General features: G+C 30.9%; 1 protein-coding gene and 1 long non-coding RNA gene across 3 annotated transcripts; both read right to left on the bottom strand.

Moving 5' to 3' along the window:
• Window positions 1-323: 323 nt before the first annotated feature.
• LOC140057683 (uncharacterized) lies at window positions 324-18,268 on the bottom strand. Its single transcript, XM_072103403.1, has 21 exons — window positions 17,989-18,268; window positions 16,227-16,574; window positions 15,362-15,640; window positions 14,777-15,025; window positions 14,346-14,600; window positions 13,180-13,422; window positions 12,589-12,828; window positions 12,103-12,216; window positions 11,688-11,954; window positions 11,218-11,330; window positions 10,745-10,946; window positions 10,396-10,497; window positions 9,930-10,057; window positions 9,628-9,777; window positions 9,155-9,521; window positions 4,796-4,968; window positions 4,255-4,422; window positions 3,172-3,284; window positions 2,218-2,480; window positions 1,968-2,034; window positions 324-1,443 (listed from the first exon to the last, which is right to left on the bottom strand). Exons 1-21 carry the CDS (start codon window positions 18,266-18,268, stop codon window positions 927-929), a joined length of 4,638 nt encoding a protein of 1,545 aa, XP_071959504.1. The 3' UTR covers window positions 324-926.
• Window positions 5,933-7,308, bottom strand: LOC140057069 (uncharacterized). 2 transcript variants are annotated; one of them, XR_011846859.1, is made up of 3 exons: window positions 6,951-7,308; window positions 6,475-6,593; window positions 5,933-6,316 (listed from the first exon to the last, which is right to left on the bottom strand). It is a non-coding gene; the product is annotated as an uncharacterized lncRNA (long non-coding RNA). The 2 variants fall into 2 exon arrangements; XR_011846858.1 differs by having other exon boundaries at window positions 5,933-6,284; window positions 6,951-7,305.
• Window positions 18,269-18,541: the final 273 nt, after the last annotated feature.

Here is an 18,541-nt window from a genome sequence, read left to right as displayed (position 1 = left end):
AGATAAATATAACGTGCTATCTTAAATAAATAAATTTCAATTGTGATGCAAACATATCAATTTAAAACAAGACTTTTCAGACACAACAGCTTCATATAATTATTTTATTAGGGTATTCTATACTAGTTACATTCATTGTGTATTCTTTATATCACTGTGTAATAATTCTATTAGTATCCATTATCATGTGTTTTTATTGTTTTTTAATTATTAGGCCTAATTAATTATTATTAATATATTTATTTGTATTAACTTTAAACGTTTGGTATGCTAATTACAGTATCAATCTATCGCGGGATTCCTTCCCCTGCACTATTTAATAAACTGTTTAAATGCTAGTAATATATCGATTTAGTAATCAATCTATTTAATCTATCAAATTATTTGAAATGATGATAATAATATGGCAAAAGCAGTTGCATTAGATTGTCCAAACAAAATTAATGTACCTAAAATAATATATAATAATGATCATAATGTTAATACAAAACACATAAAAGTTAGAATTCTAGAATCATAAGGCCTTTCTTCACTTTTTTATTGATTTATTTATTTAAAAAATATCAAACACAAAAAATTAAGTTTCAAATCAAAGATGATATTTGACACAAATATTAAAATATACACTATCTATATACATGATATTCTATGTAAAATATTTGTAATAATGGATCAATCATAACAACAAACTCTTTCAATTGTATTTTTAATGATTTTAATATTAATGCAAAAGTAGTTTGTTTACATCGGGATCCCAGATACAATTATACTGGTGTTATCTAAATCGAATTGATTTGATTTACCTTGACTGATGATGATGACTGAACTAAGTATAATATATAGAACAGAAAGTTAACTAAAATTATAGAAACCATCACCGTTATAGAGATTGGGCGGTCCCAATAATCATTAGAAACATGCGCAAATCAAGCAACATATTCTTGGTTGTTACTTGAATTGGTTTTAAAATCCGAATTGGGTTGCTCTCCTTTAGACGAATTCAAACCAAAGGAAGTAGTTCTACCTGTACTGGAATTGACAGAGCTACTTTTGGTTCCTCTAAGTGTTGAAGATACCCCGTAAAATCGTTTACGCACCTCTTCTGTCCAGAAAATACGAACATCCTTACTTCTTAAACAATACAGAACGAAGATAGCAAACCCTTGAAAAGAATTCAGGATACAGAAGAGTATCTGAATCTCATTGGCGGCACTACCAATTGCAAAGAATCCAATAACCCATGTCAATCCCATAATTACAGATATGCACGCTGCATTCTGCAGTAAGTGCCTGCTTTTGTTGTGCTCGTGAGCTTGTGCTGTTATTTTACCAAGTTTACTTATGCTGCGTAACACCATAATAAACACAATCATATTAAAGAGTAATACGATTGCAATAGGTAATGCTACGCTGTAATACATACGGGTTACAACAAGGAAACAGCTGTAAACAAAAATACACGCAGTTTTAAAGTGGTATATTCTATTATTATTATTATTATTATTATTAATAGTGTTAGTGTTATTATTATTATTATTATTATAGAACAACTAAAACATTAAATTTAATATATATATATATGTTTATTTAAAAGAAAATATGTAAATAGCAAACAATGAAAATATATGAAATGAAAATATATGAAAAGGAAATGAGTTTGACATAAATGAAACTCAATGTTCTTAATAATATGTTGTAGTTAAAGGATGTGTACACTTAACAGATATCTCAAACCATTTTTAATTATGAAGTTAGTCGAATTATCGAAAAACTTCGAGTTAGTTTACTATTATATTATTTTATTATTATTATAAAAAAAATGCAGCATACATTAATTAAAATAACTGAAATGCTAACATTAAATTGTAATCTATTAATAAATATTAATAGATTACAATTTAATGTTAGCATTTCAGTTATTTTAATTAATGTATGCTGCATTTTTTTTTATAAATGTTGTAACTTACTAGTCTTTATTTGCATAATTGTCAACATCAATACCAACAGTAATAGCAACAATCACAGCTGGTAGACCTGTAAATAATAAATGTGTATATAATAGTGATAATCACACATCCTAATTTATAACTTAAAAAGTAAGCCCAAATGAATCAATTTAGCGAGTAGCGTTTGGTTTCCATTTAAAAACACACTTTTTAATCATGTAGTTAGTTTAGATTAGCTAATAATTGTCATTTTGTATGTTTGTACACTTACCCCAAGCAAAAAGACAAGCTTTTAAGAAAAACCTAGAAACGTGTGTATTATAAACTTGTACGATCAAGTAATACAGATTAATTGCCTGCACAGACATCCAAAACATAGACGTCAACAAAAAGTAGTGAATCAGTCCAGCAATGGCCGTACAAGAACCTTTTTTATCTTTTCTGTCAATCCCAACCAGAAAGATCAGATACAAGCAGAGTAGTGATACACACAGGTGGCATAATATTTGTTTTGGTTTACTCTTTCGTAGCTTTCTGAAAAAAAAAAATGAAACAGCATCTGTAATTTAACCGGAGTGAATTGTGAGGTTGAAAATGTATAATATTGTTTTGTCATCACAGTGAACTGAACTGTTTATAAAAAGATAAGAATGTTATCAATGAAAAGTTTTGAACAATTAAATTGAAAAAAGATTAGTTAATCATAAATGTAATATATTTCAAAACATTTCACAAAACTTTTTGTGAAAAAATTATATTTTTGTAAACACGGAGGAGCTCTCATCATTTTAGAATAAACTCATTTTTATAAACAAAGAGTCAACTTCATTAGTTGAAATTTTCGAATGAAGAACGATTACCATTTTGTCCCTAATCTAAGATGTAGTCTGCGATTTATTCTATAGTAGGAAATAATACAAAAAATGCAGTTCAATAAAAATGTGTATTTTAATTTAAACCAATCTAGCTACCAAAATTATTCAATACTTAGTAAGTATATGAGTTGTTTCTGAGTAAAACCAAGATTTGCAGATCACTATAATTAGCTACATTATACATTATTGTGAAAACAAGTTTCCCTTAATAAACATAAATATTATTGTTTTGGCTACTTTTTGTATGGTTAACTTCATTACCTAATTAAAATCCAATTATCATTGTAATTTTAAAAAAAAACAAATTCCAACTTGTAATGATACATTTTATGAATTAATTTCGATCCTACCTGTTGATTGTAAAAGAGACTAAAGTTGCAAGTAAACAAACAATTGAAACACCAAGACCAATATTTGTGATGTACCTTGGAAACGGTGTGTCTTCTTGACCTGGATAAAAATTCTAAATGGAAAAATACAATTTAATTTGTATAAAGCGGTACCATTACTGACTAGCCTTGATATGAGTTGGGCTGGTTTTAAATGGATTTACAAGCCTACCACATTGTCTATAGTTCAGTCTGGTGCTGAGAAACCATAATATTGTTATAATTCAATCCTTTCTGGACTGCATTTTGTATACCTATTGAAGGATTTATAATACTATTTTCACTAATACGCTGTAGTGTCGCACTATAAAAATTATTAAGAAGCACCTAATAACTTGATTGATGATGTTCAAAAAATATTCTATTAAAATCATAATATACTTCATCATTGTATAACTATTGAAGGATTTATAATATGTTTACTAATATACTGTAGTGTCAAATAACAGGCGAGTGAGAGGCCGAGCGGTCCATAATACGTAGTCATAACATCGGCAATGGTTCGCTCACTCACTCCATGGTTCTGGTGGAAGAACCACGGAGAACTTCTCGGATATAAACCGTAGGTCCAGTGTACACACAGCTCATATGCACTTTAAAGAACATAGTATATCTTTTGAGACAAGTAGTGTACTAGTCCACACAAACACAGCCACTGTCACACACAGCCACTGTGCAATTGGGACTGGACCGACTGGACCATTTTAGAGGTGTTTACCTGTTGGTCCAGATCGTTCACTAACAGAGTTAATGAGAAGTATAAATAAAAAACATAAACAAAACAAGTACATAAAAATTTGATTGGATGATTAATGATGTTCAATAAATATTCTATTAAAACCTAATGTCGTTTTTTTGGTCTACACTCTCAAGAATTGTTGAATAGCAATTCGAACAAAATTTATTCTGTGAAAGATGAACATTTGTTCTATTTTATCTTGGCTTCACCTTTCATCTTTCACCTAATGAATTTATTTGAATCATAGCACTCATAAAAATGCATTTTATGTATGCTACGTTTGTTATAGAACTTTCATAACTTGCCATAAGGATTGCAAAATTGGTTAAATGGTCACAATGACAAATTTGTCTGTCACTGCCATCCAACGATCCATTAGCTAAGTAGCATCCAGCACTTGACCAGCCACCATTACCATCATCAAGTTCAAAATCCCAAAACACACAGGCTGTCTCATTATTTTTTTTGGATATCTAAATAAAAAGAAATTGGAATGATTATAAAATGAATGAGGTAATTTTAACAATTCTTGGCCGACTAATGTTCCTGTTTTCAACTAGTTACGATGTACTAAAAGTATATCTGCTGACTACAGAATGCGACTTGAAATGCAATATATTTATCAACATTTTTATTTTGTAATAAAACATGGTAACATAGAAAGAGTCGGATCAAACTTTTCATAATTGTAAGCAAATTATCTCAACTTTCAATAAAGTAGAGAACCGCACTCTATAGGGTACAATCAACAAGGCTATGCGTACCACTAAGCTCTTAAATGTCTCAATGACAGATATGTACCGGCCGGTTATAATAATAAAACGTAAGGTTGACATGTCTAATTACCTCAGCAGGTATAAATGTTGTGACAATTGGGTCTGATAAATTGTTCAGTTTAACTCCAGGTATTGACAATGAAATAATCTGACCATTGGTTCTTGTTGCATTATTTGACTGGTTTGTTGGAAATAGTGAACTGTCATTATATATTACTGTAACCACACGAAAATCAGATGTTCCTGTTTAACAAAAAATCATATAAATCATTAAAGATGTATTGTCCCCCTGAAAAAAATTTTTTTTCAATATTTTTGTTGAATAGGCCATTTTAATTGCACATAAAAGTTATTCACTTTGACCTCAATTTGGATTGAAAAAAATATTTTTTTACACGGGAAAATCGCAATTTAATGCAAAAATTAACCAACCGGAAGCTATTTGTCTGGAAGACAAATGTGTTCCGGTTTAATTTAACCCTTGACCTGAGTTAGCTCATAAATATTCATATTGTATGGATTCATCGTGTGGATGATGATGCTTTCCAAATCAACAGCCAACAACGATAGCAATGCATGCGTGCGAGAGAGTCGAGTAGTGATGCGAGACGAATCTTGAAGAAAACACGAAAACTATAGCTAGCAGAATGCTAAGTTAGAATTACAGTTGGTAACTTTGATGAATCTTATTCATTTAGGTGAGTTTTTGTTTCGCTAACAGGAGAAGCCTAGCTAGGCCTAGGCCCGAATTTGCTAATACTGTACTACTAGTCTACTACTACTACTACTAGCACTGACAGTCTCGAGTAGCCTAACTGCTGCCTACTTCTGTCTCTAGAAGTAGAGTGTAGTAGGCCTAGGCAGTACACTGCTAGCTAGGGCTACAGTAGACCACCACCAGAAGGGATGTATTTTTGTTTTAATCATGATGAATTGGTTTAATTTTTAAAGATTTCAACTATCTATTCGGCAGTGAAAATTAAAAAAAAAGAAAATCTAAATATTGTTTTGGATGTTTTACTGATGCAATAATTTAAAAATATTTTCTGTATCAAATGCAATAGGTTCAAATTAACATTCCGCAAATAAACATTTTATGCAGATATTTTGACACAAATTTCTTTTTTTTTTTAGGTTGATTGATTGAACAATAACATAAAATGTATCGTACAGTGGCAACATTCACAATTTATTGAAACGTTTCTTACTATTAAAATGACACTTTGTAATAGATGTGAGCGATCTTAGAAGACTATAGCTGTCGTAATTACTGCCACAATCAACACATTGATAATTAGTAGAAATTTGAAGAATTTATCCTGTGTACTGTTGTAGTAGTTTTTTTTTATTTATTGAATGTTATGTTTACAAAATAATATACTGTACATATAATACAAAACAAATTATACAATATTTTACAAGCTGGACAAGAACATATTGGCCGAATGCAGCAGGAGAGTCAGAAATATTTTTCCTGCAATGTCCAATCATATTCCAATACCGAGTCTATCATTGTTGTCTTTGGGTGACCTCTGTTCCAGTCTTCATCAGCTCAACGTCTTTAAAAAAAGTAAAAGCAAAGTATGAAAATCTGGAAAAAATAGATCATGCATATTTAGTGCAAAATTGGGCTAGTGAAATTGCTTACTTTGACATAGTCAAATAAGTATACTACCTTTCTATGGTAATTAAAACACATTACTTATAATGTTATAACTTATAAAAAGAGAAGATAAATATTTGACTTACTACAGTACAGAGAACATTTGTTTGTGTTGTAAAATGGCTAAGCTGGCTTTCCCCTCTGTCTACTTGTACAGTGCTGCTGGAAGGTTCTCAATTTCAGGCTTGTATTGCAACCATTTTCCCTGAAAAATGTTTGTTTTATTTTTATCATAAAAATTAGTTAAACAAGCTTCAACTGTAAATATATATGGTACAGCAAGCTGGCTGTATTTTCGTAATTTAGCTAAGATTGATGGCATATAGCCTAGGCCAGTCTATGAAGAGTACAATGTATAGGGCCTAGCTGGTCATCTTCTGCAGGGACCCGATTGTCACAGTCTGCTTACTACTAGCCTAGTAATATGCAGCAGCATGTATTAATTATTCTAGGCCTAGTCCTGAACGGAAAAAATCCCAGGCTAAGTTAATTAATTTATCTTCCTGTTATTATTGCGTTATATATATTATTATATTTAAAATAACCGTATAGGCCTACTTACCGACAAATTAACAGCTCAGCTTTACATATTTATACGATCAGGCCAGGGAAACCCTCAGTCGAGTCGCGTCGATCTCTGGTGGTGTTGTACATACAACCAAAGATAGTGTAGTAGGAAGATGTTACACTTCCTATTCGTTCAATGCAAATAAAAGCGAGACAACATGGAGCTAAATTTAAAGGGCGCCTCGCACGTCGAGTAGGGATACGGAAGATTATTGTATAGGAAATAGGCTATATAACAGAAGAATAATATGACTGTAAAATTAAGATTTAATACGAATTAACATATAAAATGTACTGTTATCTTTATAGAAAGTGCAAATGAATCATATTTTTATGTTTTGGAATACAAATTTGTGTTTCAATTACTTGGAATTGTTTAGGTACCTGGAATATCTACCATATTTTATTTCTTTTATTTTAATGTTTTTATTTGCAAATCAACTTAACTTTTTTTAAATTATTATTTACATTTAATTGTTTATCATTGGACAGAGATAGAGAATTTAATACCTAGCGTTAGAAACACTTTTTTATCAGAGTGAATAAATATATTAGGGGCCTATTAGTGGTAATAATAATAGGCCTATGTGTATGCCTATAAAAATAATAATCGATTACGTATGGTTTATTTCTAAATGGGTAATACAAGAGAATAGGTAGTATGGCTTGTAATCAATCAATCAATCTTTATTGTAATCAATAATATTATACAAATAGCCGTCTATAAGGGGAATACAATGAATACGGTACCAGTAGGCCGCAACATTCAATAGGAATTTAGGACTACGGGGTATTTTTTTTTACTTAAAAAAAAACAATTAGGCCTATTGTTAATTATCTATTAATTTAAATAATTTAATAATAACTAATAATTATTATATTATGCTTGTAACACTCCGAACTTTCGTGCATTCATCGTAATTTGCCATGATTATGTAATGCCTAACATTATCGATAATATTAATTATAAGCCGATGAGTTCATTAATATTGGTAAGGTATATCAAAGAAAAAAATATCCGTGGGAGGCCTACTTTACCCCCTTTTATTATACTACCCTTACAAAAAATGTTCTATAGAATCTATATCTGAGAAGTTTTAGAATTCTATATTAATCTATAGAAACAGATAATTTCTACCTACCCCTCCTATCTAGAGTTTTTAGAAATTGCTGTATAGAAAATATTGAAATTGCAGAAATTCATATTCATAAATCATATATTGTTTGCCAACAACAATACTGTAAACTGTAAAATTTGCATTATGACTTCAGACTTGACTGGGGTTTACCAAGATGAGTAAGAGTTTTTATGGGTACGGGTTGGTTTGGGTACGGGTTGGTTTGGGTACGGGTTGTTTTGGGTACGGGTTGGTTTGGGTACGAGATGACCAGCATCCATGCATGATTGCGTCTACAGGCGCGCGTGAGCCTCCTCCTGATCCTAGCTCAGTGTTTACAGTCATGTCATTCCAAAACTCACTCCAAATAAATGTATTAACAATAAAAAAGATCCAAAAACAGTATGAAAACATCATATTAATTTTTAACTTTGTATAATAAAGAAAAAAAAAAAGAAGTTTGATGTTTTTTGTGGCTTATTTTTACAATTTATTGCCGAAAACACCATTTTCGTTGGGATTTGCCATTGCGCTCCTCATCTTTAAGATTCGTCTATCCCTACTCGTCGTGAGAGGCGCCCTATCTCGAGCGGTTCTCTAATTTTTGAGCGAAGTGTAACATCTTCCTACTACACTATCTTTGATACAACGTGCATCGTCCATTGTTAGATCAGATCTCTGCTGTGTGGATGCTCATTAACATATCATGCATATGTATGAGTTAGCTCTACCGGCCTAATTTCTGAGCCGATGAGTTCTAAAAAATGGTAAACTTATTTTGATTTTTTTATAAGCGAAATCAATATTTTTTTCGGATTTTTTTTCGGTGGAAGTGAATAACTTTATGTTAACTACAAAACGGTCTATTCAAAATTTGATTTTTTTCATCTTTATTTTTCATTTTTTGAGGGACAATCCGAACATACATTATAATGACAATGTTGTAAACTTTTGTTTCTTTGAAAAATTTGGAACAGTCATATCATACTTGTGTGTTGATTATTAATTATGAATAACGAGTACGTTGATGATGATCCTGATCATGTTGTATTTCAAAATAATCGTCATTTTGACAACTTACCATTGGAGGCTGCAAACATTTTAGTAATTGTTGGAGGAATGTAAATACTGACAGATGCGGCATTATTCAGCTCAACCTTCTTACTAAATCCTGTCACATTTACTATTGCACTGGTATCTGCCGATTGATATGATGCGATTCCAATCCCAGTGTAATCAAGTTCATTTGTTTTAACACTTTGAGCTTGCACCGCTACGCTGCTGGTTACAAATTCATATTTATCGTTTTTAAGATCAACAACTGCTAATTGTTGTTCAAGAGATTCAACAATTCTACTTGGAGCTTGTGTTTGCATCTGACTCTCTAAGAGAACATCATCGTCTACTTCAAACAGACTAGCAACTGTGCCAACTAAAGTTGATGTCACCTGGACGGAAATTAAAATAAATAATAATAATAATACACATGGACAACTCTAGTTTACAAATGTAATATTTTATACTGCAATGTATATAAACAAAATATAAACTCACTTCAGCAGATGTTGAATTTACAGAAGTAACACTTTCAATAATTTCTGCAGTTGCTTCCAAACCATCTGGTGTAATAGTGTCTGATTCAGTTGTTGTAATGTTGTTGACTGCAGTAATTACTTCCTCTGCATTTTCTTCAGTAACTGTGATCTAAAATGAATTACAATATAACAAGATAGTAAAACACGATGAACTAAAAGTAAGTAGAACAAATTCATTAATGATTAAATCATTAATAATTAGTTCATTACAATTAGATCTCAGTACTTAGTAATAGTCAATATAGCACTTTCTTCACTGACCGTATTTAACCTTTCTAGAAGTTCATCAGATGTAGCATCTCGACCACAGTCTTGCAAAATCACATCCTGCCACACAGCAGCTGACAGACCATCACTATAGCATGTACACAAGCCTAGAGGCATACCATCTATTTATGACAAAATATAATATTTATATCACTCTGTGATGAATACAGATTCTTCTGAGGCATATACTAATAATGTAATAACCACACCGCAGCCATGTAATACATTGTTATGAATATCTTTCATCTGAATATGTTTAATATGAAGACGCTAGTCCTATTGTCTCGTTATATTAATCCTATGCAAGCTGTCAAAGTACAACATCACAAATATCAGGAAGTAGTAGGAACGTACGTGGTGCCATCTAATCCTCCAGGAATTTTTATCAACATTTTATTTCATATATGAAAGAGATCAATCCACAAAACAGGAAAATAATTAAAACGATCATACAACTTACAGTTGATTTTAGATTCTGGACAAACTTCGTCAGATGGTGTATTCTGACCAACATCAGCAAGCCCAAATGTTAATCCATCTATTATCTCTACATTGCAACTCTCTAATGAATAAAAACAATGCATACAGGCTTATTATTGATTAAAATAATCTAAAAAAATATCAAAATAAACATTTAGTAATGTAGGTGTTTAATGTATGCAAATGGTTGATACCGAGGGATAAAATACAAAATAAAGGTTATCATAATATTTTGTTTATAATAAAATGTTATCCATCTATTCTGAATGAGGATGGAAACGAGAAGTCACATGTCAAGTAATTTAAAATCTCGTTTAAACAAGTTTTACCCGTGCTAAATATGATAATATTATCAGCATCTATAACTCCTTTATCTCCTATTATTTTAATTTCTCCTGATAAACTTTTGCTGAAATTATTGTAACTTTGGTCTGCACTTGGTTTATATATGTTGATGTTAGCAATCACACTTCCAGAACGTAGTGTACGAACTTGAACAAATATATCAGTTATAATTATACTCTCAGTTAACTGAAAACAAGAAAAAATAATAAGTTATTAAAACCAAATTGTTTTGTAATTCGGCATGGTTATGCATTTATGTTGACACCACTACTGTGGAAAAATAAGGTTATAGGTGTTTATCATGTCAAAAATACACAGCTAAAAATGAATTCTTAAATAGGTATTGCCTGTTGGTAGCAACAGACCATAGTATTTCTATGATTTTAGAGAAGAGGAGGTGGGGTGGGATGGTCAAAATACAGATAACGACTTTTCTAAATTGTTTAACAAAACCTACGTAGTTTTCAATTTCAGTTGAAGTGTTTTTGAATTCTTCCGAGGAAGGGTTGTTTAATGCAGACGTAAATTGTAAATTCTTGAAAGTTAATACTGTTGGTACAGTAAATGCATCTAAGGATTAATAGAAACGTATTATTATAATAAATTATTTAATGTAACATCAAAATCAGCAGTTCCATATACACATACATACAATATCTGCTTTTCTGATACGAAGTCTAGACATTGTACCTCAGTACATCACACCGAAATGAATACAGATACAGTAGCTGCACTAGTCATCAATTTTTCATGGTCATAACGATTGGATGGAAGTATACCAAAGTAAGTCAATTGAGTTGAGTACAGTTTACTGATATACTTTAGAAAAATTGGTTTAGAGATCTTTTAATTCCACAATCCATGTAACTGTGTCTATTTTGCAATTGGATCACTATTCGTTTACATATAATAATGCAATATGTTTACCTGTAACAACAAGGACTGCCTTCATTGATATGTCTGTTACGCCATCATGTGGCGATACTCCAAATGCTTTGCAGTAATAATAGCCTTGGTTTGCCAGACCAACTTCATTAATTGTGAGGAACTTTAGCCTTTGTGTTTCAGATGGGAGTTCGATGTTGTCTTTATACCAACGCCAGTTAATTGAGTAAGTTACAATACATTGGAAAGTGACTGTATTTTTTAAATTAGCACTCAGTGATAAAGGTTGAATTTCTGCTGTTGGTTCACCTAAATTATACAGTATAATACATATAATATGATTAATTTAGAAACATTTGATTTATTGATTATATTCTTTGTATCATTCGTGCATGTCCTAATCCAATATTAAGCCTAAACCTTGAGAAATTAACAAAGTGCAACGTTTAGTTAATACCTGGTAGTATTTGACATAAATTTCCTTCATATAATACAGGACAGTTACATGCAAAGCTCGTTTCTAACTGTACACAAGTTCCTCCATTTTGACATGGTGAAGAAGTACACAAATCTGTAATGAAAAAAAAAGGTTATCCAATATGTGCAGTACAGCTAGTAGTACTCCTAATATTTTACTGATTTGTTACTATAATTATTCAAATGGAAATGTTAGCCGAATCACTCTACGAGAGCAACACATTCATTTAGTTATTTATTACAAACAACTCCATTCTTCATCAGGATGTCTATTGTGCCAGTTTTTCTGGGTTCTGTGCCCAATTAGGTTAGTGACACATTGCCCATACTACGCTATACTGTACTACACTACTTGTATTGGAGAGTGGGACAACACACTATAGTATAGTTAATCTTAAGTAGTAGTATTTTCTGCAAAAATCAATTGTTTGATACATTCCATATTCATGATCAAATAAATACTTACCTCCTATTTTTATTTCAAATTGACATGTACCGCTATTTTTGGATTGGTCAAATCCAGTATAAAATACGGTATGCGTCCCGAAGGTAAATATATCTCCAGAATTACTTGTTGAACTTAATATAACAGATTTTCCAGAATTATCAATAAAGCTAGGGTCTGGCCAAGTAATGACAATTCCAGATGTGGTAGTTGCTATATCAATGATGTCATCAGGACACTCTAAAACCGGTGGTTCATTATCTACAAAAAAATTAACAAAATATTCCTCTAATATTATTAAGACATTTGAGATATTTAAACCCACTGGACTGATTGTGTCTTAACATATTACCGATATGATTATTACGCCTTCTATATTATTTGTGTCCAGTTTGTTCTATTTAGGGAAGAATTGTTGGTAAAGTAGTTGGCACGATGTTTATAGGTTGTCACTGTTTGACTATGGCAATCCAAAACTAATCTGCTAAAGTTAGTTGCATTATATATCATCTTATGTTGGTCTGTATTAAGTACAGTTACTTATAATATTTTATTATTGATACACCAAATAAAAAAAAACAAATAGAATAAAAACAGATTATTCCAAGTTACCTTCCACCGTAACATTAAAATCACATTTATTTATGTTATTGCTGTTATCACTAGCAGTGTATACAACAGAAGTGGTTCCAATATTAAAAACACTACCAGGACTTGCTGAAGCAACTAGTGACACTTGACCTGAGTTATCTTCAATTTCTGGAGTTTTCCAACTTACACGTGCAGTAGATGTCCTATGATCAGTTTCTGTGAAAATGCTATCAGGACAAAATTTGAATACTGGATCTTGCTCATCTATTGAAAACAAACCAACTATAGTAGCTGTTCATATTCATGTTCATAACTTATAACGTAAAAGTCTTCTAGTGCTATGCTTTGCTTTATGATCTATCGGCCCAGAGCCATGATATAATATCTGAATGAAGGTAGTCTGGATTTTATGCCAACAAACAAATACAGGTGAGAAGAGAATAATGTAAAATAAAACAACACTATAATTATACAGATTAAAATATAATGACTAGAAATTGCAAACTGCAAGTGAGTGAGGCGAGCAGATCTGTGATCTATAATGCCTAGCATAATGTAGTATTGATGACGTGGGCCCTTCTAAACCGAATGCTTATATATTAGAACGCATCTAAATGGATATCAAAAGACCGTGAACTATGTAATGCATTGCACAATCGTAGCCTGCAATAATTGACTGAACCCGAAGAGCAAAGGCCATTACACTTATATTAGATGATCTTAGGCCAATGCTTTGTAGACGAACGATGAACTTTCAAACAAGCATGATGGCTGGTGAAATTGCTGTCAAGAATACGAATTAGTAATTGAGATTAGGTACTGAACTAATCTAAAAAATAATACATATTCTCATTATCAATTTCAAAATAGAACACAAACAAACAGGAATTACTAATTCTAATAATCTATTTAACGTTTACAATCGTAAAAAGAATAACACATTTTCATAAATACCATATAAACAAATAAATTATCAAAACTCATTATGTTGAAATGTAAATTTATAATAGCAATACTCAACGAAATAGTTAGTTGGAATAAATATCAGAATACATTTACATTTTACATAGAAATCAGTTTTATCTGATATTGTTCATTATATTTTATATGAGTTATCGAGTCGTATGTTTTAATTATTTATATTATAATTCATTCTTGGGAAGTCTCTTCATAAGGTACATTCTTACCTTGAACAGTGATAGCAAAACTGCAGCTATCATTAAAGTTACCAGCTGAATCTGACACATTGTACTGGACTGTTGTGTCACCAATTGGAAACTTATTATCACCGGAAGTGTAGACTGTTACTGGTATAGGAGTCTCTCCAGAGTTATCAGTAGCTGTCGGTTCCATCCATGTGACATTGATTGCAAATGCCTCACCAGTTGTTGTGTTAACAATCATACCGATTGGACAATCTATAATATCTGGAGCTTCTGGATCTAAAATGTAATGATAATAATTGAAATGTATAATTTATATTATGCTTAACAACGATAATAATAATACCCAGTGAAGAAGATCAGGGTAATAATGCATTTATACCATAATTTTGATATCACCGAGTTAATTTTGACACTTCAGTGGGGAGGGAGGAGGAGAGACTAGTTATACTTACCAGTAACAGTTACTGTAAAGGTACATGTTGCTGCATTGCTTGAACTATCAACTACATCATATATAACATCAGTGCTGCCAATATCAAATTCATTATTTCCCGGATTGTACTTGGACGTTGGTGTTATATCTTCACCAGAATTGTCAATTACTATTGGATCAGTCCAGTTGACATTAACTGCTTGTTCTGATCCATCTGCTGTAGTAGTTGTAATATTAGGTGGACAGACCAAGACAGGATCCTTATTATCTATTTAATAATTAAGAAAAACACAATAATTAAACTTATCATACTTAGTAATTATTATAATTTAAGAACATTACACTTTTATTGGTGTAGGACGGAACCACTCCAGCACCAGCTGTACATACAGAATAGTTACAGTTATATATCATTATAAAGGCAAGTAATTTGAAACAAAAAAATATTGTATCAATTAAATGTATTTGTAAATATAATTATGTTAAAATGCAAATAATTATTATTTTGTAATTATATGTATTGAAAGAACCTCGCGTTAAAAAAAAGGAAACTTTTTGTTTGACTTTTACCATAAACTAAATAATATGAGGTTTATAATTTTACCTTCTACCTGGAGACCAAAGTCACATGTGTCAATACTGCCAAAAGAATCAGTTGCTGTAAAGGTGATTGTGTGAATACCAATTGGTATCATGTCACCTGATTCGTATGGCGATGATATTATACTCAGTGTTTCATTGTCACTTGTCACAGGAGGATCCCAGATGACAGTGGCATTGCGACTTCCTATATCTGTGCTGACAATTACGAGTCCATTTCCTTCTCCGATGTAATTGTTTGAAGTGACATTTGTTGGACATTCAATTACTAAACGTTCAATATCTATTAATGAAATACAATACAATAACATGATTTATGTTGTGCTATTTATATTTCCTAATAAGTGTATCAATATTACCTTAATGATAGTAGGCTATTCGTAGATGAATTTTCAGATAGTATAGATTATGATTATTCTATAAAAGGCAGCTGTAGTATAACAACTGAAATGCCGAGAAACCTCTAACTTTTGGAAACATATGATGTATCGCAAACCGAACTTTATTAATTATTTTTCTAATTAGTTGGAAAAATAAATTCTAACATAAAAATGCATTGAAGAGACTTTTAAAACTCCCCTAAAAGATCAGTTCATAATCATGAATGAGGAAATAATGAGTGGAATTGAACAGTATTATTATTATTGGAATAAAATTAGAATTTAACTCCTTTCATAGAAAGAATATAATCAGTAAAATATCAATTTTGATGGATATCGGTTTTCGAGTAAAGCAAGAATATTCTACATTTTCTATTTCTATTTAAAAATAAACTACTTAAACAAAAAATATAAATATTTGTTCAGTATCAATAGTTAAGTCTAATCTGAGAAATTGCATAAAATACTTATAAAAAAATGTAAACATACCTATGCCAATAACCTTCAGTCCAAGAGCAAATCCTGTGTAAAAACCGTATCCATTACTTTGAAAAGTTATAATAATGTTTGTTTTAGCTACAATGGAGTTTTGGTCGGTATATTCAGTTCCAGTAATATATTCAGTCACAGTATTGCCAATGGTGTTAACATAGGTAATATACAAAAAGTCACAACAGGTTGATAGCTCTAAGACATAAAACGTGAGTAGAATTCCTGTATTCTGCGGACTTTCCACGGTCCATTCGCAGTTGTGGTAGGTGCCGTAGTTTTGAGGGTAGTATGGAGATGTTATGTTGATAACATCACTTGTTGTTAGGTAAATGTTGTCCACACAATCTATCGAACCATGATAAATACTTAAGTTAGTATATTAAAGTATACCAAATTGAAATATTGTACAATACAATAATGTGTTTACGTTTAGTAATTTTACAATAAAAATATCATATAAAACAAAATGTTCATTAATATTATTAAATTGTATTTTTCAACATAAATGTGTGTCTGTTTGAAACAGAACAATATTGGTTTGGTAGTTGGAATTCGAAACTAGAGATGATATTCATCATTAAGAGAGAAATTCTTTGTTCTGTCTTTTAATGTTGATATTAACTCGTAGACTATATGTTGTTTTTTTTCTCCAAAATGTATTGGGATTAAAGCAACAAATTAAAAACGTCTTACTAATTGTAATAGTAGTGGCACTATTATACTTTTACTATTTCAATTCGACCATGATATGCTGTAGTAACGTGCACGTTTATTAGTTTCTATAATTGTTCCCCGCCACCTCTTACAGCAATCATAGTATTGTGTCATTAATTGCATTGTATAATTGTATTAACAGTTTCAACAGTGTTGAGTGTTCCGAATAGTTCTACCCTATTATTACTGTTTTACTGTATGTATGTTTTATCGAGGGCCCTAAATGATCAGTTCCATTAGTCTACATTCAATAAATCCCAAAACATAATGCACATGTATTTTAAGAGGCACTATATGTCAACAAATAATTATTAGTCCTCTCTCCATGACGGTTGTCACATAATACTTTGTATTGTGTTTTATTGTATTTATATGTTTCATATGGACAGTTTGTCTGAAATAAAGTTGAATTGAATTGAATTGAATTGAACTGGATAGTCTACCCTCAGTAAAGATGGTAATAAATAAATAAATAAAATAAATATATTATTATTCTGAATTAGACTGAACAGTAATTTGTAGGCCTACATCTACTCTACTATACTTTGTCAAACGCTTGTGATTCATAAATAATATTTTTTAATTTAAAAAGAAATTTAAATCAACTGACAGAGATAAAAACATCCGTTGATAAACGGACAATATGTTAGGTGTGGAACAATGTTATTGTGAACTGTATACTGTATAAGTTTAGATTTTATTAATTTATATTGTTCCCAATTGATCGAGGTTTAATATTAACATTAAATAATAAAAAAAAAACAGTGGTTAAATCTTTGTTTAGTAGGCTTTTGATTTAATAATTTGGAGTCATTTCATGACAAGTTATTTTTTCTTTCACTATTTTTGTATTTGCCTAGTTTGAATGGAAAATATACGGTAGTCGTCCAGTCCACATCGTATAGTATAAACATAATTGTTGTTTATGAGTTGTTGGCATAACTTTACATGTTTATTCACAGGTATTAACATTATTTACAATGTTTATAGATGTTAAACCCAGATACTATAATTCAGTTCATTAACTTTAATTTCAAAATTTTACTTTCACATGCTCCTCTACTGATGTTAACGTTGTTGATAGCTACAATGTTTCTATATGTTCTCGCATGGAATTGTAGACGGTTGAAATGAGTACCCGCCGTTGTAAAACTGACAAGACCTTGCTTCCATTCTGCATTTTTGAAGTAAAAAGTGTTGCTTTTAAACCAATGATCAAACGAACGATAGTGGTGTATTTCTATATAATCATTTGAATCACCCAAATAGTAGTTAAATTTAACACAGAAATCACCCCAACTTGATGGTATTTCTGTGGTGAACATGTATCCATCGTGTAAGTAGTAGTAGTAGTAGTACCAAAATGCAGGATAAATGAAAGCATAGTAGTCGCCTGGGAATAAGAAAACAAGTCTTTTTTCATATATTTTGTATTTTTTTTAATAACTGTCCCTCCATTTTCAAGTAAAAATAAATCGAAAAAGATCTGCAATCTGATCCCAAAAATAAACAAAAAGTAATAATTGAAAAGTACGTGAGATATTTTGTATTAATGTATTTCTAAAAATAGGTAATTAATATATATTATACTAACATTC

This window comes from Antedon mediterranea, chromosome 8 (assembly GCF_964355755.1).
Source record: "Antedon mediterranea chromosome 8, ecAntMedi1.1, whole genome shotgun sequence".
Lineage (NCBI taxonomy): Eukaryota > Metazoa > Echinodermata > Crinoidea > Comatulida > Antedonidae > Antedon > Antedon mediterranea.
Note: the sequence above shows the minus strand (reverse complement) of the source record. Positions and strands in the feature narration are given on the sequence as shown.